The sequence below is a fragment of the Pseudorasbora parva genome, chromosome 18, assembly GCF_024679245.1.
Source record: "Pseudorasbora parva isolate DD20220531a chromosome 18, ASM2467924v1, whole genome shotgun sequence".
Taxonomy (NCBI): Eukaryota; Metazoa; Chordata; class Actinopteri; order Cypriniformes; family Gobionidae; genus Pseudorasbora; species Pseudorasbora parva.
Genome location: NC_090189.1, coordinates 43,224,994 through 43,250,226, shown reverse-complemented (window position 1 = coordinate 43,250,226; position 25,233 = coordinate 43,224,994). Strand labels below are relative to the sequence as shown.

Here is a 25,233-nt window from a genome sequence, read left to right as displayed (position 1 = left end):
TCGTTATTCAATCGCAAGTGTGTGAATCGAAATCGAACCGATATTATGTCAGTGTTCAGAACCATTTATAACAAACACGGCAACATTACAGAAAACAGATTTCATTTGAGACATTTTTTAAAGACACAGGTAACAGTTTTAATGTTTCAACTGAAAATGACAGAAATTCAGACAACATTTAGACAAAAATAAAAAAAATATTGAATCTTATTTAATGGAGGCTACGTAGCTATGATGTAATGAGGTAAACCGTATTTATTAGTGATGTAAACAACCTAAGCCGCTATAGTTACACACACACTAACCTACTGCGCATGTTATCGAGTAAACACTGGGAATATCTGACTGACTTAGTTAGTAAGCTAGTTATAGAGTTAGTGAGCTCAATCTGACACACAAACGCAGAGTTTGCGTCGCGGTTATCAATGTTTCATTCGCAGTTCATAATGACCGCGTGCCATTCACATTGAAACGCTATTAGAGCAGTTAAACGCGAAACTTAAATGAGAGAACAGAAAAAGAAAGATTTACCGTGACTCTCGACCCATGATGTCGCTACAGTGCGTCCACACACAAACACATCCGGCTGCGCGATGACAACTTCCGCCCGCTACTTTTATTTAAAGTGACAGCGTCCATAGTTCGACCAAAACTAAACATCCCCTTATTAATCAAACTGGCGATCCAGAAATAATGACAGATACATAAAACAATACATAAATATAAATTAAATAAATAATACAATATTTAAGTGCATCAAAATATTGCGAAATAAAACATACACAGCCTCTCCTGATGTACTACTAGTGACCACCTTTCTGCAATACTGAATTCTGAAATACAGTTTGTTGCATTATAACACCTTCAAACGTGTTTTATGTCATGTTGTTTTCATCATTTGGCAACCAATCAAATCAAGGTATGATGACGTGTGCGTGTCACGTGTCCAGACGCGATGTTCATATGGCAAGCCAACATGGCTTATATTCATCTGATGATGTGAATGTGTAAGACCAATAATTAAATTTTAACTAGTTAAAATTCTAGATTTCTACTAGAAACACTTGCGATAATATCAGGAATTACATTTACACAAGTAAAAATACAATTCTTGATATCAACAAATTAATTTCAACTAGTAAATTACAGACTGTAGATGTTTTTAAGCGTGGTCTTAAAACCCACCTTATTAGCAGAGCTTTTGATTGATTTGTTATTTCCTAATTTTCAGTTTTATTTATTTATTTGTTGATTGTTGTTGATTGTTTTAATTCTGTAGCACTTTGAGATTTTGTTTATTATAAAGTGCATTACAAATACATTTTATTGTTGTTATTATTATTAATAAAAACTATCATTGTTGCCATTCACGTTCAACTGTTGATATAACGAATTGATTGCCTTTCACATATCAGAAATACAATTCTTATTAGTAAAATGTATAATTTTTATGTCAATAATTACTTTGTTACTAGCAAAAACTATTAATTCCTAATATCAAAACGTATTTTTCACTAAATGTTATGTCTTAATGCATTTCAATATGTAACATTTGGTATTTCTTATATCAATACAATTTCAGATACCTTACATGGCTTTCTTACTAGTAACAATCACAGAAACATTGAACAATGATAATGATGACCATGGAATTATTTAAATAAAAAATGAACATTTTTACTATAGCAATTCAATTGTTGATATCAAGAACTGACGTTTGCACTGGTAACCACATATAATTACTTATATAAATAAGAATACGCTTAATTATTTTTGTTTTTACTAAAAATTAGCATTTAAAAGGTGCAGAGTGTTAGCCTGACAAGCCGGACCCACATCAAGATGTTTGGTCTGGAAACTCCCCATTGGCGGCTCAATCTGAGGGGCGGATAAACGGCTGTCTGTCAAACTCCCTCTGCACGCGATAGGATAGCGCTACACCAACCAGAGCAACGAAGGTGAAGCAGAGCTCGCTGACTGATTAAACATTCACCGTATCCGGTCGGCTAAACCCCGAACACATCTTCCCTTCTTAAGAATGACTTCAGTGCCGTTCTTTGTTCTTTTCTCAGAGAAAAGCTTAACTCCAAGTCTTCCAGAGTCGCGGTCAAAGCTGATTCGACAGACCGCCGTTCGCCAGTTTCTGTGTTTACTAGAAGCACGCAAACGCAACTCGGCCGTCATCATTATGGCCCCGCCCACCGACTCTATACACGATGTGATTGGCCCGTCCAGATTGTGAGGAAAACAGCTCAGAAGGATATTGAGAGTTCCTAGACGACACTTGCGGGCAGATTAAATTTGCTGCCGCTAGGGTGCGTCTAGATTTCTAGGCTAGCAGAGTGTAGTATTTATAAGGATATTTATTTTAATTGATCATTATCTATATTTTAGAAAAAATTTTACACAGGGTTTAGGAGTAACTACACTGTAAAATATATTATTATTAAAAGATAAATCATGGGTCTTGTAATTTTCACACAAAAAAATTAAGGTAAAGTAACCGTCCTAACACTGAGTGTGTGTGTGTGTGATATTCAACACATTCTCTGTTGTGTGACTGTGTGGAATTTCTTTAAATTGTCATGAATTTAATTCTACTTCTTGTCATTCCAATTCAAACTTCCTGTGGGGCGGAGTCAATTCAATTCCCATTCATTAATTGAGTGGAGGCCGATTCTGAAATTCTGAATTTTGCACAAGCCTGGTAAAGATACCAAATTAAATTGCAGTATATTATAGCAATATTACTGTAGTAAATACTATAGTGTTTTTGAACCATACTATAGTAAAGATACTACAGTAAATTGTAGAATATTAAAGTAAAATGACTGCAGTAAAAACTAAAGTGTTTTGAACCACACTATAGTAAAGATACTACAGTAACTTGTAGAATATTACAGTAAAATGACTGCAGTAAATACTAAAGTGTTTTGAACCGTACTATAGTAAAAAATACTACAGTAAATTGTAGAATATTATAGTAAAATTAGTAGTAAATACTAGTGTTTTGAACCACACTATAGTAAAGATACTACAGTAAATTGTAGAATATTATAGTAAAATTACTCTAGTAAATACTATAGTGTTTTTGAACCACACTATAGTAAAGATACTACAGTAAATTGTAGTATATTATAGTAAAATTACTGTAGTAAATACTATAGTGTTTTGAACCATACTATAGTAAAGATACTATAGTAAATTGTAGAATATTATAGTAAAATTACTGAAGTAAATACTATAGTGTTTTGAACCACACTATAGTAAAGATACTACAGTAAATTGTAGTATATTATAATAAAATTACTCTAGTAAATACTATAGTGTTTTTAACCACACTATAGTGAAGATACTACAGTAAATTGTAGTATATTATAGTAAAATTACTCTAGTAAATACTATAGTGTTTTTGAACCACACTATAGTGAAGATACTACAGTAAATTGTAGTATATTATAGTAAAATTACTGTAGTAAATACTATAGTGTTTTTAACCACACTATAGTAAAGATACTACAGTAAATTGTAGTATATTATAGTAAAATTACTGTAGTAAATACTATAGTGTTTTGAACCATACTATAGTAAAGATACTATAGTAAATTGTAGAATATTATAGTAAAATTAGTAGTAAATACTATAGTGTTTTGAACCACACTATAGTAAAGATACTACAGTAAATTGTAGTATATTATAATAAAATTACTCTAGTAAATACTATAGTGTTTTTAACCACACTATAGTAGAGATACTACAGTAAATTGTAGTATATTATAGTAAAATTACTGTAGTAAATACTATAGTGTTTTTGAACCACACTATAGTGAAGATACTACAGTAAATTGTAGTATATTATAGTAAAATTACTCTAGTAAATACTATAGTGTTTTTGAACCACACTATAGTGAAGATACTACAGTAAATTGTAGTATATTATAGTAAAATTACTCTAGTAAATACTATAGTGTTTTTAACCACACTATAGTGAAGATACTACAGTAAATTGTAGTATATTATAGTAAAATTACTCTAGTAAATACTATAGTGTTTTTAACCACACTATAGTGAAGATACTACAGTAAATTGTAGTATATTATAGTAAAATTACTCTAGTAAATACTATAGTGTTTTTAACCACACTATAGTGAAGATACTACAGTAAATTGTAGTATATTATAGTAAAATTACTCTAGTAAATACTATAGTGTTTTTAACCATACTATAGTGAAGATACTATAGTAAATTGTAGTATATTATAGTAAAATTACTCTAGTAAATACTATAGTGTTTTTAACCACACTATAGTGAAGATACTACAGTAAATTGTAGTATATTATAGTAAAATTACTCTAGTAAATACTATAGTGTTTTTAACCACACTATAGTGAAGATACTACAGTAAATTGTAGTATATTATAGTAAAATTACTCTAGTAAATACTATAGTGTTTTTAACCACACTATAGTGAAGATACTACAGTAAATTGTAGTATATTATAGTAAAATTACTCTAGTAAATACTATAGTGTTTTTAACCACACTATAGTGAAGATACTACAGTAAATTGTAGTATATTATAGTAAAATTACTCTAGTAAATACTATAGTGTTTTTGAACCATACTATAGTGAAGATACTATAGTAAATTGTAGAATATTATAGTAAAATTACTCTAGTAAACACTATAGTGTTTTTGAACCACACTATAGTAAATATACTACAGTAAATTGTAGTATATTATAGTAAAATTACTCTAGTAAATACTATAGTGTTTTTAACCACACTATAGTGAAGATACTATAGTAAATTGTAGAATATTATAGTAAAATTACTCTAGTAAACACTATAGTGTTTTGAACCATACTATAGTAAAGATACTACAGTAAATTGTAGTATATTATAGTAAAATTACTCTAGTAAATACTATAGTGTTTTTAACCACACTATAGTGAAGATACTATAGTAAATTGTAGAATATTATAGTAAAATTACTCTAGTAAACACTATAGTGTTTTGAACCATACTATAGTAAAGATACTACAGTAAATTGTGGTATATTATAGTAAAATTACTCTAGTAAATACTATAGTGTTTTTGAACCACACTATAGTGAAGATACTATAGTAAATTGTAGTATATTATAGTAAAATTACTCTAGTAAATACTATAGTGTTTTTTACCACACTATAGTGAAGATACTATAGTAAATTGTAGTATATTATAGTAAAATTACTCTAGTAAATACTATAGTGTTTTTTACCACACTATAGTGAAGATACTACAGTAAATTGTAGAATATTATAGTAAAATTACTCTAGTAAATACTATAGTGTTTTGAACCACACTATAGTAAAGATACTACAGTAAATTGTAGTATATTATAGTAAAATTACTCTAGTAAATACTATAGTGTTTTTTACCACACTATAGTGAAGATACTATAGTAAATTGTAGTATATTATAGTAAAATTACTCTAGTAAATACTATAGTGTTTTTAACCACACTATAGTGAAGATACTACAGTAAATTGTAGAATATTATAGTAAAATTACTCTAGTAAATACTATAGTGTTTCTGAACCACACTATAGTGAAGATACTATAGTAAATTGTAGTATATTATAGTAAAATTACTCTAGTAAATACTATAGTGTTTTTTACCACACTATAGTGAAGATACTACAGTAAATTGTAGAATATTATAGTAAAATTACTCTAGTAAATACTATAGTGTTTTTAACCACACTATAGTGAAGATACTATAGTAAATTGTAGTATATTATAGTAAAATTACTCTAGTAAATACTATAGTGTTTTTTACCACACTATAGTGAAGATACTACAGTAAATTGTAGAATATTATAGTAAAATTACTCTAGTAAATACTATAGTGTTTTTGAACCATACTATAGTGAAGATACTACAGTAAATTGTAGTATATTATAGTAAAATTACTGTAATAAATACTATAATATTTTTGAACCACACTATAGTGAAGATAGTATAGTAAATTGTAGTATATTATAGTAAAATTACTGTAATAAATACTATAATGTTTTTGAACCACACTATAGTGAAGATACTACAGTAAATTGTAGAATATTATAGTAAAATTACTGTAGTAAATACTAAAGTGTTTTTGAACCACACTATAGTGAAGATACAACAGTAAATTGTAGTATATTATAGTAAAATTACTGTAGTAAATACTATAGTGTTTTTGAACCACACTATAGTAAAGATACTACAGTAAATTGTAGAATATTATAGTAAAATTACTCTAGTAAACACTATAGTGTTTTTGAACCACACTATAGTAAATATACTACAGTAAATTGTAGAATATTATAGTAAAATTACTCTAGTAAATACTCTAGTGTTTTTAACCACACTATAGTGAAGATACTATAGTAAATTGTAGAATATTATAGTAAAATTACTCTAGTAAACACTATAGTGTTTTTGAACCACACTATAGTAAATATACTACAGTAAATTGTAGAATATTATAGTAAAATTACTCTAGTAAATACTATAGTGTTTTTGAACCATACTATAGTAAAGATACTACAGTAAATTGTAGAATATTATAGTAAAATTACTGTAATAAATACTATAATGTTTTTGAACCACACTATAGTGAAGATACTACAGTAAATTGTAGAATATTATAGTAAAATTACTGTAATAAATACTATAGTGTTTTTGAACCACACTATAGTGAAGATAGTATAGTAAATTGTAGTATATTATAGTAAAATTACTCTAGTAAATACTGTTTTTGAACCACACTATAGTGAAGATACTATAGTAAATTGTAGAATATTATAGTAAAATTACTGTAGTAAATACTATAGTGTTTTTGAACCACACTATAGTGAAGATACTATAGTAAATTGTAGAATATTATAGTAAAATTACTGTAGTAAATACTATAGTGTTTTTGAACCACACTATAGTAAAGATACTACAGTAAATTGTAGAATATTATAGTAAAATTACTCTAGTAAATACTATAGTGTTTTTGAACCACACTATAGTAAAGATACTACAGTAAATTGTAGAATATTATAGTAAAATTACTGTAGTAAATACTATAGTGTTTTTGAACCACACTATAGTAAAGATACTACAGTAAATTGTAGAATATTATAGTAAAATTACTGTAGTAAATACTATAGTGTTTTTGAACCATACTATAGTAAAGATACTACAGTAAATTGTAGAATATTATAGTAAAATTACTGTAGTAAATACTATAGTGTTTTTGAACCACACTATAGTGAAGATACTACAGTAAATTGTAGAATATTATAGTAAAATTACTGAAGTAAATACTATAGTGTTTCTGAACCACACTATAGTAGAGATACTACAGTAAATTGTAGAATATTATAGTAAAATTACTGTAGTAAATACTATAGTGTTTTTGAACCACACTATAGTAAAGATACTACAGTAAATTGTAGAATATTATAGTAAAATTACTCTAGTAAATACTATAGTGTTTTTGAACCACACTATAGTAAAGATACTACAGTAAATTGTAGAATATTATAGTAAAATTACTCTAGTAAATACTATAGTGTTTTGAACCATACTATAGTAAAGATACTACAGTAAATTGTAGAATATTATAGTAAAATTACTGTAGTAAATACTATAGTGTTTTTGAACCACACTATAGTGAAGATACTACAGTAAATTGTAGAATATTATAGTAAAATTACTGTAGTAAATACTATAGTGTTTCTGAACCACACTATAGTGAAGATACTACAGTAAATTGTAGAATATTATAGTAAAATTACTCTAGTAAATACTATAGTGTTTTTGAACCACACTATAGTAAAGATACTACAGTAAATTGTAGAATATTATAGTAAAATTACTGAAGTAAATACTATAGTGTTTCTGAACCACACTATAGTGAAGATACTACAGTAAATTGTAGAATATTATAGTAAAATTACTCTAGTAAATACTATAGTGTTTTTGAACCACACTATAGTGAAGATACTACAGTAAATTGTAGAATATTATAGTAAAATTACTGAAGTAAATACTATAGTGTTTTTGAACCACACTATAGTGAAGATACTACAGTAAATTGTAGAATATTATAGTAAAATTACTCTAGTAAATACTATAGTGTTTTTGAACCACACTATAGTAAAGATACTACAGTAAATTGTAGAATATTATAGTAAAATTACTCTAGTAAATACTATAGTGTTTTTGAACCACACTATAGTAAAGATACTACAGTAAATTGTAGAATATTATAGTAAAATTACTCTAGTAAATACTATAGTGTTTTTGAACCACACTATAGTAAAGATACTACAGTAAATTGTAGAATATTATAGTAAAATTACTGTAGTAAATACTATAGTGTTTTTGAACCACACTATAGTAAAGATACTACAGTAAATTGTAGAATATTACAGTATTTACTACACTTTGTTCATTTATACCAGAGTATACTGTAGTATCATAGACTGTTAAACTATAATAAATATTGAGGTATACTACAATTTACTGTAGTATCTTTACTTTATTATGGTTCAGTAACACTATAGAATAATTTTACTATATTATAGTATTTTTTCATGTGGGTGATACATGCGATGATCTCTTCGATATTTCCATATGTTTAATTTCACACAGACACATCAGTCAGAAGGACACAGTTATGTTTATTGGTATAATAATCAAAGATATTAGAGTCACAGGTGGCGATGTGTCATAACTCGCCTCATATTAGAGTGAAAAACACAGCAATACATCAGAATGTCAGCAGGATTACACACATATGATCAGAAACATCTCACTGTTAAATCAAACGCTCAATAATACTGAGATCAGCCACACAAACATGATCAGAAACATCTCACTGTTAAACGGGACTGAACATGTACTGTAAATCAAACGGAGACGCTCAATAACACTGAGATCAGCCACACACACATCCTCATCGGATCTGTGTGAGCGGAGGACATTCGGCTGGCTCTGGGCTCATGCATCACACACACTCTCTCACACACACACTTTTACAAACACAAGAGGAGGAGTTCATCTCTCTAGACCTTCACTAGTGTCACAGCGGTCAACATCTGACAGGACGTGTGTGTGTGTGTGTGTGTGTGTGTATGTCTGAGTGTGTGTGTGTGATAGTGAGTGAGTGTGTGTGAGTGTGAGTGCATGTGAGTGTGAGTGTGTGCGAGCGAGCGAGCGTGTGTGTGTGTGTGTGTGTGCGCATGTGAGTGAGTGTGTGTGTGTGAGTGTGCGTGCGTGTGTGACTGAGTGCGTGTGTGTGTGTGCTTAAGTGACAGTGCGTGTGAGTGTGTGCGAGTGAGCATGTGTGTGTGTGTGTGTACGTGTGGGTTAGTGTGCGTGTGTGAGTGTGCGTTTGTGTGCGGGATTTAGTGTGTGTGAGTGTGTCTCAGGACGCGTCCGCGCCGCACAGCAGCAGCAGCTCGTGACACATGATGAAGCTGAAGAAGTACACACACAGGTCGGAGAACACGTGGCTCATCTTCCTGTAGGTGTCCATGGAGCGGCTGATGACCTCCGCAGGGATCCCGGAGAGCAGCAGCGCCGCCGTCAGCACCGTCGTCCGGCTCTTATGCTCCACCTGACCACACACACACACACAAACACACACACTCGTTAATATCATCCTCTCATTACTGACGTTAATATCTCATCCTCTCAGTACTGACGTTAATATCTCATCCTCTCAGTACTGACGTTAATATCTCATCCTCTCAGTACTGACGTTAACATCTCATCCTCTCAGTACTGACGTTAATATCTCATCCTCTCAGTACTGACGTTAACATCTCATCCTCTCAGTACTGACGTTAACATCTCATCCTCTCAGTACTGACGTTAACATCTCATCCTCTCAGTACTGACGTTAACATCTCATCCTCTCAGTACTGACGTTAATATCTCATCCTCTCAGTACTGACGTTAACATCTCATCCTCTCAGTACTGACGTTAATATCTCATCCTCTCAGTACTGACGTTAATATCTCATCCTCTCAGTACTGACGTTAACATCTCATCCTCTCAGTACTGACGTTAACATCTCATCCTCTCAGTACTGACGTTAATATCTCATCCTCTCAGTACTGACGTTAACATCTCATCCTCTCAGTACTGACGTTAACATCTCATCCTCTCAGTACTGACGTTAACATCTCATCCTCTCAGTACTGACGTTAACATCTCATCCTCTCAGTACTGACGTTAATATCTCATCCTCTCAGTACTGACGTTAACATCTCATCCTCTCAGTACTGACGTTAATATCTCATCCTCTCAGTACTGACGTTAATATCTCATCCTCTCAGTACTGACGTTAATATCTCATCCTCTCAGTACTGACGTTAATATCTCATCCTCTCAGTACTGACGTTAATATCTCATCCTCTCATTACTGACGTTAACATCTCATCCTCTCAGTACTGACGTTAATATCTCATCCTCTCAGTACTGACGTTAATATCTCATCCTCTCAGTACTGACGTTAATATCTCATCCTCTCAGTACTGACGTTAATATCTCATCATCTCAGTACTGACGTTAATATCTCATCCTCTCAGTACTGACGTTAATATCTCATCCTCTCAGTACTGACGTTAATATCTCATCCTCTCAGTACTGACGTTAATATCTCATCCTCTCAGTACTGACGTTAATATCTCATCCCCTCAGTACTGACGTTAATATCTCATCATCTCAGTACTGACGTTAATATCTCATCCTCTCAGTACTGACGTTAATATCTCATCCTCTCAGTACTGACGTTAATATCTCATCCTCTCAGTACTGACGTTAATATCTCATCCTCTCAGGACTGACGTTAATATCTCATCCCCTCAGTACTGACGTTAATATCTCATCCTCTCAGTACTGACGTTAATATCTCATCCTCTCAGTGCTGACGTTAACATCTCATCCTCTCAGTACTGACGTTAATATCTCATCCTCTCAGTACTGACGTTAATATCTCATCCTCTCAGTACTGACGTTAATATCTCATCCCCTCAGTACTGACGTTAATATCTCATCCCCTCAGTACTGACGTTAATATCTCATCCTCTCAGTACTGACGTTAATATCTCATCCTCTCAGTACTGACGTTAATATCTCATCCTCTCAGTACTGACGTTAATATCTCATCCTCTCAGTACTGACGTTAATATCTCATCCCCTCAGTACTGACGTTAATATCTCATCCTCTCAGTACTGACGTTAATATCTCATCCTCTCAGTGCTGACGTTAATATCTCATCCTCTCAGTGCTGACGTTAACATCTCATCCTCTCAGTGCTGACGTTAACATCTCATCCTCTCAGTGCTGACGTTAACATCTCATCCTCTCAGTACTGACGTTATCTCATCCCCTCAGTACTGACGTTAACATCTCATCCTCTCAGTGCTGACGTTAACATCTCATCCTCTCAGTGCTGACGTTAACATCTCATCCTCTCAGTGCTGACGTTAACATCTCATCCTCTCAGTGCTGACGTTAACATCTCATCCTCTCAGTGCTGACGTTAACATCTCATCCTCTCAGTACTGACGTTAACATCTCATCCTCTCAGTACTGACGTTAACATCTCATCCTCTCAGTAATGACGTTAATATCTCATCCTCTCAGTAATGACATTAATATCTCATCCCCTCAGTACTGACGTTAATATCTCATCCTCTCAGTACTGACATTAATATCTCATCCTCTCAGTACTGACGTTAATATCTCATCCTCTCAGTACTGACATTAATATCTCATCCTCTCAGTACTGACGTTAATATCTCATCCTCTCAGTACTGACGTTATCATCTCATCCTCTCAGTACTGACGTTAATATCTCATCCTCTCAGTACTGACGTTAATATCTCATCCTCTCAGTACTGACGTTAATATCTCATCCTCTCAGTACTGACGTTAATATCTCATCCTCTCAGTACTGACGTTAATATCTCATCCTCTCAGTTCTGACGTTAATATCTCATCCTCTCAGTGCTGACGTTAACATCTCATCCTCTCAGTGCTGACGTTAACATCTCATCCTCTCAGTGCTGACGTTAACATCTCATCCTCTCAGTGCTGACGTTAATATCTCATCCTCTCAGTACTGACGTTAATATCTCATCCTCTCAGTACTGACGTTAATATCTCATCCTCTCAGTACTGACGTTAATATAATCCTCTCAGTACTGACGTTAATATCTCATCCTCTCAGTACTGACGTTAATATCTCATCCTCTCAGTACTGACGTTAATATCTCATCCTCTCAGTACTGACATTAATATCTCATCCTCTCAGTACTGACATTAATATCTCATCCTCTCAGTACTGACGTTAATATCTCATCCTCTCAGTACTGACGTTAATATCTCATCCTCTCAGTACTGACGTTAATATCTCATCCTCTCAGTACTGACGTTAATATCTCATCCTCTCAGTACTGACGTTAATATCTCATCCTCTCAGTACTGACGTTAATATCTCATCCTCTCAGTACTGACGTTAATATCTCATCCTCTCAGTACTGACGTTAATATCTCATCCTCTCAGTACTGACGTTAATATCTCATCCTCTCAGTACTGACGTTAATATCTCATCCTCTCAGTACTGACGTTAATATCTCATCCTCTCAGTACTGACGTTAATATCTCATCCTCTCAGTACTGACGTTAACATCTCATCCTCTCAGTACTGACGTTAACATCTCATCCTCTCAGTACTGACGTTAATATCTCATCCTCTCAGTACTGACGTTAATATCTCATCCTCTCAGTACTGACGTTAATATCTCTTCCTCTCAGTACTGACGTTAATATCTCATCCTCTCAGTACTGACGTTAATATCTCATCCTCTCAGTACTGACGTTAATATCTCATCCTCTCAGTACTGACGTTAATATCTCATCCTCTCAGTACTGACGTTAATATCTCATCCTCTCAGTACTGACGTTAATATCTCATCCTCTCAGTACTGACGTTAATATCTCATCCTCTCAGTACTGACATTAATATCTCATCTTCTCAGTACTGACATTAATATCTCATCCTCTCAGTACTGACGTTAATATCTCATCCTCTCAGTACTGACGTTAATATCTCATCCTCTCAGTACTGACGTTAATATCTCATCCTCTCAGTACTGACGTTAATATCTCATCCTCTCAGTACTGACGTTAATATCTCATCCTCTCAGTACTGACGTTAATATCTCATCCTCTCAGTACTGACGTTAATATCTCATCCTCTCAGTACTGACGTTATCTCATCCTCTCAGTACTGACGTTATCATCTCATCCTCTCAGTACTGACGTTAATATCTCATCCTCTCAGTACTGACGTTATCATCTCATCCTCTCAGTACTGACGTTATCATCTCATCCTCTCAGTACTGACGTTAATATCTCATCCTCTCAGTACTGACGTTATCATCTCATCCTCTCATTACTGACGTTAATATCTCATCCTCTCAGTACTGACGTTATCATCTCATCCTCTCAGTACTGACGTTAATATCTCATCCTCTCAGTACTGACGTTAATATCTCATCCTCTCAGTACTGACGTTAATATCTCATCCTCTCAGTACTGACGTTAATATCTCATCCTCTCAGTACTGACGTTATCATCTCATCCTCTCAGTACTGACGTTAATATCTCATCCTCTCAGTACTGACGTTAATATCTCATCCTCTCAGTACTGACGTTAATATCTCATCCTCTCAGTACTGACGTTAATATCTCATCCTCTCAGTACTGACGTTAATATCTCATCCTCTCAGTACTGACGTTATCTCATCCTCTCAGTACTGACGTTATCATCTCATCCTCTCAGTACTGACGTTAATATCTCATCCTCTCAGTACTGACGTTATCATCTCATCCTCTCAGTACTGACGTTATCATCTCATCCTCTCAGTACTGACGTTAATATCTCATCCTCTCAGTACTGACGTTATCATCTCATCCTCTCATTACTGACGTTAATATCTCATCCTCTCAGTACTGACGTTATCATCTCATCCTCTCAGTACTGACGTTAATATCTCATCCTCTCAGTACTGACGTTAATATCTCATCCTCTCAGTACTGACGTTATCTCATCCTCTCAGTACTGACGTTATCATCTCATCCTCTCAGTACTGACGTTATCATCTCATCCTCTCAGTACTGACGTTAATATCTCATCCTCTCAGTACTGACGTTATCTCATCCTCTCAGTACTGACGTTAATATCTCATCCTCTCAGTACTGACGTTAATATCTCATCCTCTCAGTACTGACGTTATCTCATCCTCTCAGTACTGACGTTATCATCTCATCCTCTCAGTACTGACGTTATCATCTCATCCTCTCATTACTGACGTTAATATCTCATCCTCTCAGTACTGACGTTATCATCTCATCCTCTCAGTACTGACGTTAATATCTCATCCTCTCAGTACTGACGTTAATATCTCATCCTCTCAGTACTGACGTTATCTCATCCTCTCAGTGCTGACGTTAACATCTCATCCTCTCATTACTGACGTTAATATCTCATCCTCTCAGTACTGACGTTAATATTTTATCCTCTCAGTACTGACATTAATATCTCATCCTCTCAGTACTGACGTTAATATTTTATCCTCTCAGTACTGACGTTAATATCTCATCCTCTCAGTACTGACGTTAATATCTCATCCTCTCAGTACTGACGTTAATATCTCATCCTCTCAGTACTGACGTTAATATCTCATCCTCTCAGTACTGACGTTAATATCTCATCCTCTCACTACTGACGTTAATATCTCATCCTCTCAGTACTGACGTTAATATCTCATCCTCTCAGTACTGACGTTAATATCTCATCCTCTCAGTACTGACGTTAATATCTCATCCTCTCAGTACTGACGTTAATATCTCATCCTCTCAGTACTGACGTTAATATCTCATCCTCTCAGTACTGACGTTAATATCTCATCCTCTCACTACTGACGTTAATATCTCATCCTCTCAGTACTGACGTTAATATCTCATCCTCTCAGTACTGACGTTAATATCTCATCCTCTCAGTACTGACGTTAATATCTCATCCTCTCAGTACTGACGTTAATATCTCATCCTCTCATTACTGACGTTAATATCTCATCCTCTCAGTACTGACGTTAATATCTCATCCTCTCAGTGCTGACGTTAATATCTCATCCTCTCAGTGCTGACGTTAATATCTCATCCTCTCAGTACTGACGTTAATATCTCATCCTCTCAGTACTGACGTTAATATCTCATCCTCTCAGTACTGACGTTAATATCTCATCCTCTCAGTACTGACGTTAATATCTCATCCTCTCAGTACTGACGTTAATATCTCATCCTCTCAGTACTGACGTTAATATCTCATCCTCTCAGTACTGACGTTAATATCTCATCCTCTCATTACTGACGTTAATATCTCATCCTCTCAGTACTGACGTTAATATCTCATCCTCTCAGTACTGACGTTAATATCTCATCCTCTCAGTACTGACGTTAATATCTCATCCTCTCAGTACTGACGTTAATATCTCATCCTCTCAGTACTGACGTTAACATCTCATCCTCTCAGTTCTGACGTTAATATGTCATCCTCTCAGTACTGACGTTAATATCTCATCCTCTCAGTACTGACGTTAATATCTCATCCTCTCAGTACTGACGTTAATATGTCATCCTCTCAGTACTGACGTTAATATCTCATCCTCTCAGTACTGACGTTATCATCTCATCCTCTCAGTACTGACGTTAATATCTCATCCTCTCAGTACTGACGTTAATATGTCATCCTCTCAGTACTGACGTTAATATGTCATCCTCTCAGTACTGACGTTAATATCTCATCCTCTCAGTACTGACGTTAATATCTCATCCTCTCAGTACTGACGTTAATATCTCATCCTCTCAGTTCTGACGTTAATATGTCATCCTCTCAGTACTGACGTTAATATCTCATCCTCTCAGTACTGACGTTAATATCTCATCCTCTCAGTGCTGACGTTAATATCTCATCCTCTCATTACTGACGTTAATATCTCATCCTCTCAGTGCTGACGTTAACATCTCATCCTCTCAGTGCTGACGTTAATATCTCATCCTCTCAGTGCTGACGTTAATATCTCATCCTCTCAGTACTGACGTTAATATCTCATCCTCTCAGTACAGACGTTAATATCTCATCCTCTCAGTACTGACATTAATATCTCATCCTCTCAGTACTGACGTTAATATCTCATCCTCTCAGTACTGACGTTAATATCTCATCCTCTCAGTACTGACATTAATATCTCATCCTCTCAGTACTGACATTAATATCTCTATAGTGAACTATAATGCCCCTGTAGCATACAGTCCCTCTAGCATACATTATATTCAGTGTTATATACAGTACAATAAACCAAACGGTGTCATTATGGTCCGTGGCAACATCAACTTACATCATCAGTTCCAAAGCAGAGACAAACCTTTGGGAAGTATTTGTGCAGTCCCATGAATCCCAGCTCGAGCGTGAGGAACGGAGCGAATATAGACTGCAGAAAGAGAGGAAAGAGTTGAGGAGTGGCAGACACCCTCCGCACACACACACACACACACAATCACTGACTCACTCACTCACACACTCACTGAATCACTCACTCACTCACTGACTCACTCACACACTCATTATTCACACACTCACTCACTGAATCCCTCACTCACTGACTCACTCACTGACTCACTGACTCACTCACTCACTCACTCACTCACTGACTCACTGACTCACTGACTCACTCACTGACTCACTCACTCACTCACTGACTCACTGACTCACTCACTGACTCACTCACTCACTCACTGACTCACTGACTCACTCACTCACTCACTCACTCACTGACTCACTGACTCACTGACTCACTCACTGACTCACTCACTCACTCACTCACTCACTGACTCACTCACTCACTCACTGACTCACTCACTGACTCACTCACTCACTCACTCACTCACTCACTCACTCACTCACTGACTCACTGACTCACTGACTGACTCACTGACTGACTCACTGACTGACTCACTCACTCACTCACTGACTCACTCACTGACTCACTCACTCACTGACTCACTCACTCACTCACTGACTCACTCACTCACTCACTCACTCACTCACTCACTCACTCACTCACTCACTCACTGACTCGCTCGCTCGCTCGCTCGCTCGCTCGCTCGCTCGCTCGCTCGCTCGCTCGCTCACCCACCCACCCACCCACTCACTCACTCACTCACTCACTCACTCAACCACCCACCCACCCACCCACTCACTCACTCACTCACCCACTCACTCACTCACTCACTCACTCACTCACTCACTCACTCACTCACTCACTCACTCACTCACTCACTCACTCAGTCACTCACTCACTCACTCACTCACCGATTCAATCACTCTCTCACACACACTCACACTCACTAGGTACTGGCAGACAAAGATGCGCACGAACAGGGCGAGTGCGGCGCTGCCGGTGAGCCTGAACAGGCAGAAGGGGTCGAGCTCGTCGGCCTCAGCACTGCCCTCCTGTGCCGCCTTCTCTCCGCTCAGCTGGCCGCGCAGCTTCATGGCGTCGTCAAAGCGGCTCAGCACCGTCTGCAAACCCCTGCGCGGCCCGTCCTGCCCCTCACCCTCATTCCCCTCCGCCGGATCCACGCCGCACTCCGGCCGCACCGGGGGCAGTCTCTGAGCCGAGCCGCTCCAGGGCTCTGGACGCTCCACATCCAGCCGTGGCTCCAGGGCGCTCCGGCCTGCTTCACACACACACACACACACACACACACAGAGAGAGAGAGAGAGACCACATTCAGCAGAGTTATGATGACCACAACAGTCCAACACCACAGCACTGAAGGTTCTGACAGCCCTACACTGCAAAACAAGCTCTTCTTATTCAGTATTTTTGTCTTGTTTCTAGTCCAAATATCTAAATATTCTTAAATCAAGATGCATTTACTAGACAAGCTAAACAACATAAGATTTTTGTCTGAAATTAGTCCGAGCATTAGACTTAACATTGGTCCTAGCATTAGACCTAGCACTGGTACTAGAGTTGGTCTTAGCATTAGACGTAGCATTGGTCCTAAAATTAGTCCTAACATTAGACCTAAAATTGGTCTTAGCTTTAGACCTAACATTAGACCTAGCTTTGGTCCTAACATTAGACCTAGTATTGGTCCTAGCATTAGACCTAGTATTGGTCCTAGCATTAGACATAGTATTGGTCCTAGCATTAGTCCCAGCATTGGTCCTAGCATTAGACCTAGCATTGGTCCTAGCATTAGACCTAGTATTGGTCCTAGCATTAGACCTAGTATTGGTCCTAGCATTAGACATAGTATTGGTCCTAGCATTAGACATAGTATTGGTCCTAACATTAGTCCCAGCATTGGTCCTAGCATTAGACATAGTATTGGTCCTAGCATTAGACGTAGCATTGGTCCTAAAATTAGTCCTAACATTAGACCTAAAATTGGTCTTAGCATTAGACCTAGCTTTGGTCCTAACATTAGACCCAGCATTGGTCCTAGCATTAGACCTAGTATTGGTCCTAGCATTAGACCTAGTATTGGTCCTAACATTAGACCTAGTATTGGTCCTAACATTAGACCTAGTATTGGTCCTAGCATTAGACCTAGTATTGGTCCTAGCATTAGACATAGTATTGGTCCTAACATTAGTCCCAGCATTGGTCCTAGCATTAGACCTAGCATTGGTCCTAGCATTAGACCTAGTATTGGTCCTAGCATTAGACCTAGTATTGGTCCTAGCATTAGACATAGTATTGGTCCTAGCATTAGACATAGTATTGGTCCTAACATTAGTCCCAGCATTGGTCCTAGCATTAGACATAGTATTGGTCCTAGCATTAGACGTAGCATTGGTCCTAAAATTAGTCCTAACATTAGACCTAAAATTGGTCTTAGCATTAGACCTAGCTTTGGTCCTAACATTAGACCCAGCATTGGTCCTAGCATTAGACCAGGTATTGGTCCTAGCATTAGACCTAGTATTGGTCCTAGCATTAGACATAGTATTGGTCCTAACATTAGACCTAGTATTGGTCCCAGCATTAGACCTAACATTGGTCCTAGCATTAGACCTAGCATTGGTCCTAGCATTAGACCTAGTATTGGTCCTAACATTAGACCTAGTATTGGTCCTAACATTAGACATAGTATTGGTCCTAACATTAGACCCAGCATTGGTCCTAGCATTGGACCTAACATTGGTCCTAGCATTAGACCTAGTATTGGTCCTAGCATTAGACATAGTATTGGTCCTAACATTAGACCTAGTATTGGTCCTAGCATTAGACCTAACATTGGTCCTAGCATTAGACCTAGCATTGGTCCTAGCATTAGACCTAGTATTGGTCCTAACATTAGACCCAGCATTGGTCCTAGCATTAGACCTAGTATGTGTCCTAACATTAGACCCAGCATTGGTCCTAGCATTAGACCTAGTATTGGTCCTAACATTAGACCTAGTATTGGTCCTAGCATTAGACCTAGTATGTGTCCTAACATTAGACCCAGCATTGGTCCTAGCATTAGACCTAACATTGGTCCTAGCATTAGACCTAGTATTGGTTCTAGAATTAGACCTAGCATTGGTCCTAGCAATAGACCTAACATTGGTCCTAGCATTAGACCTAGCATTGGTCCTAGCATTAGACCTAGTATTGGTCCTAACATTAGACCTAGTATTGGTCCTAGCATTAGACCTAGTATGTGTCCTAACATTAGACCCAGCATTGGTCCTAGCATTAGACCTAACATTGGTCCTAGCATTAGACCTAGTATTGGTTCTAGAATTAGACCTAGCATTGGTCCTAGCAATAGACCTAACATTGGTCCAGAACCGACTTGTGTCCCTACTTTCCGTGACTTGTCATATATGTCCTAGCATTAGACCTGGCATTGGTCCTAAAATTAGTCCTAGCATTAGACCTAGCATTGGTCCTAAAATTAGTCCTAGCATTAGACCTAGCATTGGTCCTAGCATTAGACCTAGTATTGGTCCTAAAATTAGTCCTAGCATTAGACCTAACATTAGACCTAGCATTGATCCTAGCATTAAACCTAACATTGGTCCTAGCATTAGACCTAGCATTGGTCCTAAAATTAGTCCTTGCATTAGACCTAGCATTAAACCTAACATTGGTCCTAGCATTAGACCTAGCATTGGTCCTAAAATTAGTTCTAGCATTAGACCTAGCATTGGTCCTAAAATTAGTTCTAGCATTAGACCTAGCATTGGTCCTAAAATTAATCCTTGCATTAGAACTAGCATTGGTCCTAGCATTAGACCTAGCATTGGTCCTAAAATTAGTCCTTGCATTAGAACTAGCATTGGTCCTAGCATTAGACCTAGCATTGGTCCTAACATTAGTCCTTGCATTAGACCTAGCATTAGTCAGGAATGTCAGGAGAGGAGCTCTGTGTATGTGTGTGTGTGTGTGTGTGTGTGTGTGTGTGTGTGTGTGTGTGTGTGTGTGTGTGTGTGCGCAACAGCGATGGAGTAGTAGTGCTTGTAGTATCAGTATTCATGCATCTGCTTGCCATTTTCTGCTTTCAGCTAATGCCACCAGATAGCCCTTTGTTCTACAGGGGCGAGAAGAGGAGCCGAGTGCATAAGCCTCCTCAGCCGGTACATAGCCTCTCCACTGCCAAGATCTCGTGCACGCCTCCTCGTGGCACACATGGTAACTGGTCCCTTGAGGTTCCCTCATGAAAGGGAACGGCTTAAAGCAGACTCAGACTCAGAACTGTGAGTATATGGACAGATTCTGCTTTGGAGGAACTTCAGGGTTGTTTGGAAGCCACAGATATGAATATTTTTAGGGAAGCCTCAGATAACATCATGAATATACAGATACTATTAGTAGCTATATTGAATGGTGTACTTCCATCTGCATCCCCTCCAGAACTATAAGAGTTCTCCCGAATCAGAAGCCCTGATTTAATGCGGATGTGCGCACCAAAATTAAAAACCGCAGCTTGGCCTTTAAGACAGGAGACATTATAGAGTATAAGCATGCCAGATATGTGCTACAAAAACCATCAGGGCCGCCAAAAGGACATATGCCCAGAGACTCGAGAGCTGTTACAGAGATAATAACAGCAGAAGGATGTGGGAAGGAATACAGTCAGTCACCAATTACAGGGAAAGTGCAAACAAAACTGTGATCCAAGACTCCTCTCTATTGGACAATCTTAACACATTTTATGCGAGATTTGACCAAAACAATAAAGACACACCCTTGAAAGCCCCCCATAACTCAGAGGAGACAGCATTTCAAGTGACGCATTCACAGGTCCTTAAGGCTTTGAGAAAGGTGAACCCCGTAAGGCTGCAGGACCCGACGGGCAGGCTCCGAGAGTCCTTAAAGTCTGTGCTGAACCGCTGGCTGAAGTGTACACGGACATTTTTAACACTTCTCTCATCCAAGCAACAGTTCCACGTATTTTTAAGTCCTCTATTATAGTGCCGGTTCCGAAAAAAACAAATACAACAGCAATGAACGATTTTAGACCAGTGGTGCTTAGATCAGTCGCCATGAAGTGCATGGAGAAGCTGGTCCGACAGCATATAACTCTGTGGTGTCAGAAACAGCAGACCCTCTTCAGTGTGCCTACCGCTCGAACAGGTCAGTGGATGACGCGCTGGCACTGGCACTATATTTTGCAGCACCTAGACACTCCCAATACACATGCACGAGTAATGTTTCTGGACTATAGCTCTGCTTTTAATACGATTCGGCCGACGAAGCTGATAGAACTGGGAGTACCAACTCCTATTGTAACTGGATAACAGATTTCCTCACAGACAGGCCACAGGTGGTGAGGATGGGAAAGGAGGTCTCAGCTGAGCCCACAGGGAGTACAGGTGCCCCACAGGGATGCTGTCTCAGCCCTATACTTTTTCACTATACACATGACTGTGCTACCAACTTGGACAGTAACAATGTTGTCATCAAATATGCAGAGGACACTACTATCCTTGGTCTCATTAAAGGGATAGTTCACTTTAAAATGAAACTTCTGTCATCCTTTACTCCCCCTCAAGTTGTTTCAAACCTGTAAGAGTTTCTTTCTTCAGCTGAACACAAGGGAAGATATTTTGAAAAATGTCAGTAACCAATCAGGTAACTGGAGCCATTGACTTCCAAAGTATTTTTTTTTTCCTACTATGGAAGTCAATGGCTCCAGTTAATTGTTTGGTTACTGACATTCTTCAAAATATCTTCCCTAGTGTTCAGCTGAAGAAAGAAACTCATACAGGTTTGAAACAACTTGAGGCTGAGTAAAGGATGACAGAAGTTTCATTTTAAAGTGAACTATCCCTTTAAAGGTGGCAACGAATCATCGTATAGGGACATGGTTCACAGGATCTCTGTCTATGGGGAGGACAATGATCTTGTTCTCAACGTAGACAAAACAAAGGAACTGTTTCTGGACTTAAGGAGGAGAGCCTCCCCGCTACAGCCTCTAACCATCAGGGGATTGAGGTGGAACGAACCGACAGCTATAAGTTCTTGGGACTTCACATCTCCGAGAATCTCAGCTGGGCTAAAAACACTGAAGAGAGCTCAGCAGAGGCTGCACTTCATTAGGGTATTGAAGAAGGCCGGCCGTAAAAGTCAACCTCTAACCCATGCTTATAAAGGCCTTATTGAAAGTATTCTGACCGGTGGTATCACAGTGTGGTACGGCAACACCACCCTGGCTGAGAGCAAACCACTGCAACGGGTCATTAAGACTGCTGAGAGGGTTATTGGCTCAAACCTTCCCTCTGTGGACACTATATACACCCAGCGCTGCAGAAGAAAAGCACAGAGCATCCTTAAGGACAAACACCACCCAGCTAATGCTGTGTTTAAATGGTCAGACACAGGGTATAATCTGAGACACCGTAGGCCTGTGAGTATCAGCACCACAAGGCCCGTCTGTTTAAACGTTTTCCCCAGCCACTGTCAGGCTAGTGGCACAAGACATTACGCAGGGGAAAATATATCCTACTCCGTGTTTTTAATTACTGTAATGATCAGTGCAATAGTAATTTATTTTATTTAGAGTTTTGTGTGCACAATATTATTATTATTCATTATAATGTGTATTTTTCTAAAGTAGGAAGGTTATTTATACTGGTTCTGTATCTTTTTGGTATCCCTTTTAAAACTGTCAGGTCATCTCATTATGCGTGTGCGTGTGTGTGTGTGTGTGTGTGTGTGTGTGTGCGTGCGTGCGTGTGTGTGTGTGGCTCAAGGATTGGACTCAACGCCCACGAGAGGTGGCACCAGCGGAAAAGTTGCTGAACCCCTTCCCCTCCCCGTCCCTGGAGCAAGCGTCATCATCGAACATACGATGGACAGCTAAGAGAGTTTATATTACACTGACCAAATGTCCCCAGAATCTAATCTAGTATCTAAACCTGAGATCTCCAGCAGTACCAACAATGTAAATAGATTCATAAACATACTAAATTATGTTTTGATGGATAGGTTTAGGGGCAGGAGCAGGGTGTGTGTGTGTGTGTGTGTGTGTGTTTGTGTGTGTGTGTGTGTGTGTGTGTGTGAATGGGTAGTTTTAGGAGCATGGGCAGTGTGTGCGTGTGTGTGTGATGTGTAGGTTTAGGGGCAGGGGCAGGGTGTGTGTATGTGTGTTAGGTAGTTTTAGGAGCATGGGCAGTGTGTGTGTGTGTGTGTGTGTGTGTGTGTGTGTGTGATGGGGGGGGGGGCATGTTTTTGTGACATATGAGGACACAAATGTGTATAATGCCATGGGTATGACACAGGTATTACAGGAGAGGGTGAAATATGAGGACATTACCCATGGCCCCACTTTACAAAAGGCTTATAAATCACACAGGAGGAGTTTTTGTTGTTATTGAGAAAGTAAGAATGTTTCCTGCGATGGTATGTTTAGGGGCAGTGTGTGTGTGCGTGTGTGTGTGTATGTTTCAGATTCTATGCGACTAATGTGTGAGTAACAGAGTCGTTGATCATCAGGTGCAGTGGAAGACAGACTCATGATATACAGACAGAGAGAGGGTCAGTGTGTGTGTGTGTGTGTGTGTGTGTGTGTGTGTCTCACATCTGTCGGCGCTGCTGTCCCCCTCAGGTTTACTGAAGCCCACTATCTTCTTCATGCGATCCTCGGAGTTGAGCAGTAACTTCCTCCTGCGGATCTCCGCGCGCCTCTGAGCGGCCGTGCGCGCGCTCTCGCTGTCCTCGCTCGCCTCCATAACTCAGATATATCTGAGATATTACTGCAGTTATTAAAGATAATCCGCAGAAGCTCCTGTCTCTGTCTGACTGTGTTATTATTGATGGGGCGGGGCCTCGCGCGGCGTAATGACGTCACGAATAATAACCCGTCTCCTGCCGATGACGAACCCGTTTCAGAACAAAATCTTCTGCACCGTCACCGAACTGTTTTTGTCTTCGAAATTCACCCAAAGATTATGGCTTTGTACCCTGAATAATAGTGTAAACTAATGATCTAATGACGCGAGTCCAGCTTTAAGCTGCTTTTGACCGTGTTTACGCTTCAAAACTCAAAGTTGTGTTGATTTGTGTATTATCTCGACGAACACCTGTAAAAATCACAAACCAATCTAATGGAGAAATAATTTTGGCTTTTCGTCAAGCGAACTTCTTTTTTATTTATTTTATTTATTTATGTTATTGGGAAATGTATAGCCTTCAAATACACATTTCAAAAATGCAATATAATTCAATTCACCATATTTACAGAAAGGAGTAAATAAGGGTTTTACCAAGACAGACAGACATTAACATGTCACTTCTTTCTGAGTTAAATGTGTTCAAAGTCTGAACATCTGCTTGTTACTCGTTAATGAACGTCACTATACACGTTTCTGCAAGTAAACACATTTTTTTGGGTGTCATTCCATAAAATGTAGTTTTTGTGTGTGTGCACCTGTTCAGAACTGTGTTAGCCAACCTATAAGCATCTCTGAGCTCAGCTTAAAACTACCGAACCTTCACCACATGTTTCGGTCGTGACAAAAGGAACAATCGTTTATTTGTGGGAAATAAACACGATTTCAGTACAGTTATGCACATTTTAGCATGTTTTAGTAGGCTACAATTTCATAATGTGACCAAAACATTACTGTC

The 25,233-nt window shown here is 37.7% G+C and overlaps 2 protein-coding genes across 4 annotated transcripts in view; both read right to left on the bottom strand.

Moving 5' to 3' along the window:
* ddx46 (DEAD (Asp-Glu-Ala-Asp) box polypeptide 46) overlaps window positions 1-648 on the bottom strand; it is a 35,676-nt gene extending 35,028 nt beyond the window's left edge. Inside the window, exon 1 of the mRNA XM_067423215.1 lies at window positions 532-648. Coding sequence (XP_067279316.1) covers window positions 532-548 — 17 coding nt within the window. The 5' untranslated portion in view covers window positions 549-648. The remainder of the gene's footprint in view (window positions 1-531) is intronic.
* An 8,032-nt stretch (window positions 649-8,680) lies between these two features.
* Window positions 8,681-24,463, bottom strand: camlg (calcium modulating ligand). 3 transcript variants are annotated; one of them, XM_067422897.1, is made up of 4 exons: window positions 24,185-24,463; window positions 17,508-17,839; window positions 16,498-16,590; window positions 8,681-9,638 (listed from the first exon to the last, which is right to left on the bottom strand). In XM_067422897.1, exons 1-4 carry the CDS (start codon window positions 24,333-24,335, stop codon window positions 9,447-9,449), a joined length of 768 nt encoding a protein of 255 aa, XP_067278998.1. In that variant the 5' UTR covers window positions 24,336-24,463; the 3' UTR covers window positions 8,681-9,446. The 3 variants fall into 3 exon arrangements, with proteins under 3 accessions (XP_067278998.1, XP_067278999.1, XP_067279000.1); XM_067422898.1 differs by having other exon boundaries at window positions 17,508-17,836; window positions 24,185-24,460; XM_067422899.1 differs by having other exon boundaries at window positions 16,525-16,590; window positions 24,185-24,459.
* Window positions 24,464-25,233: the final 770 nt, after the last annotated feature.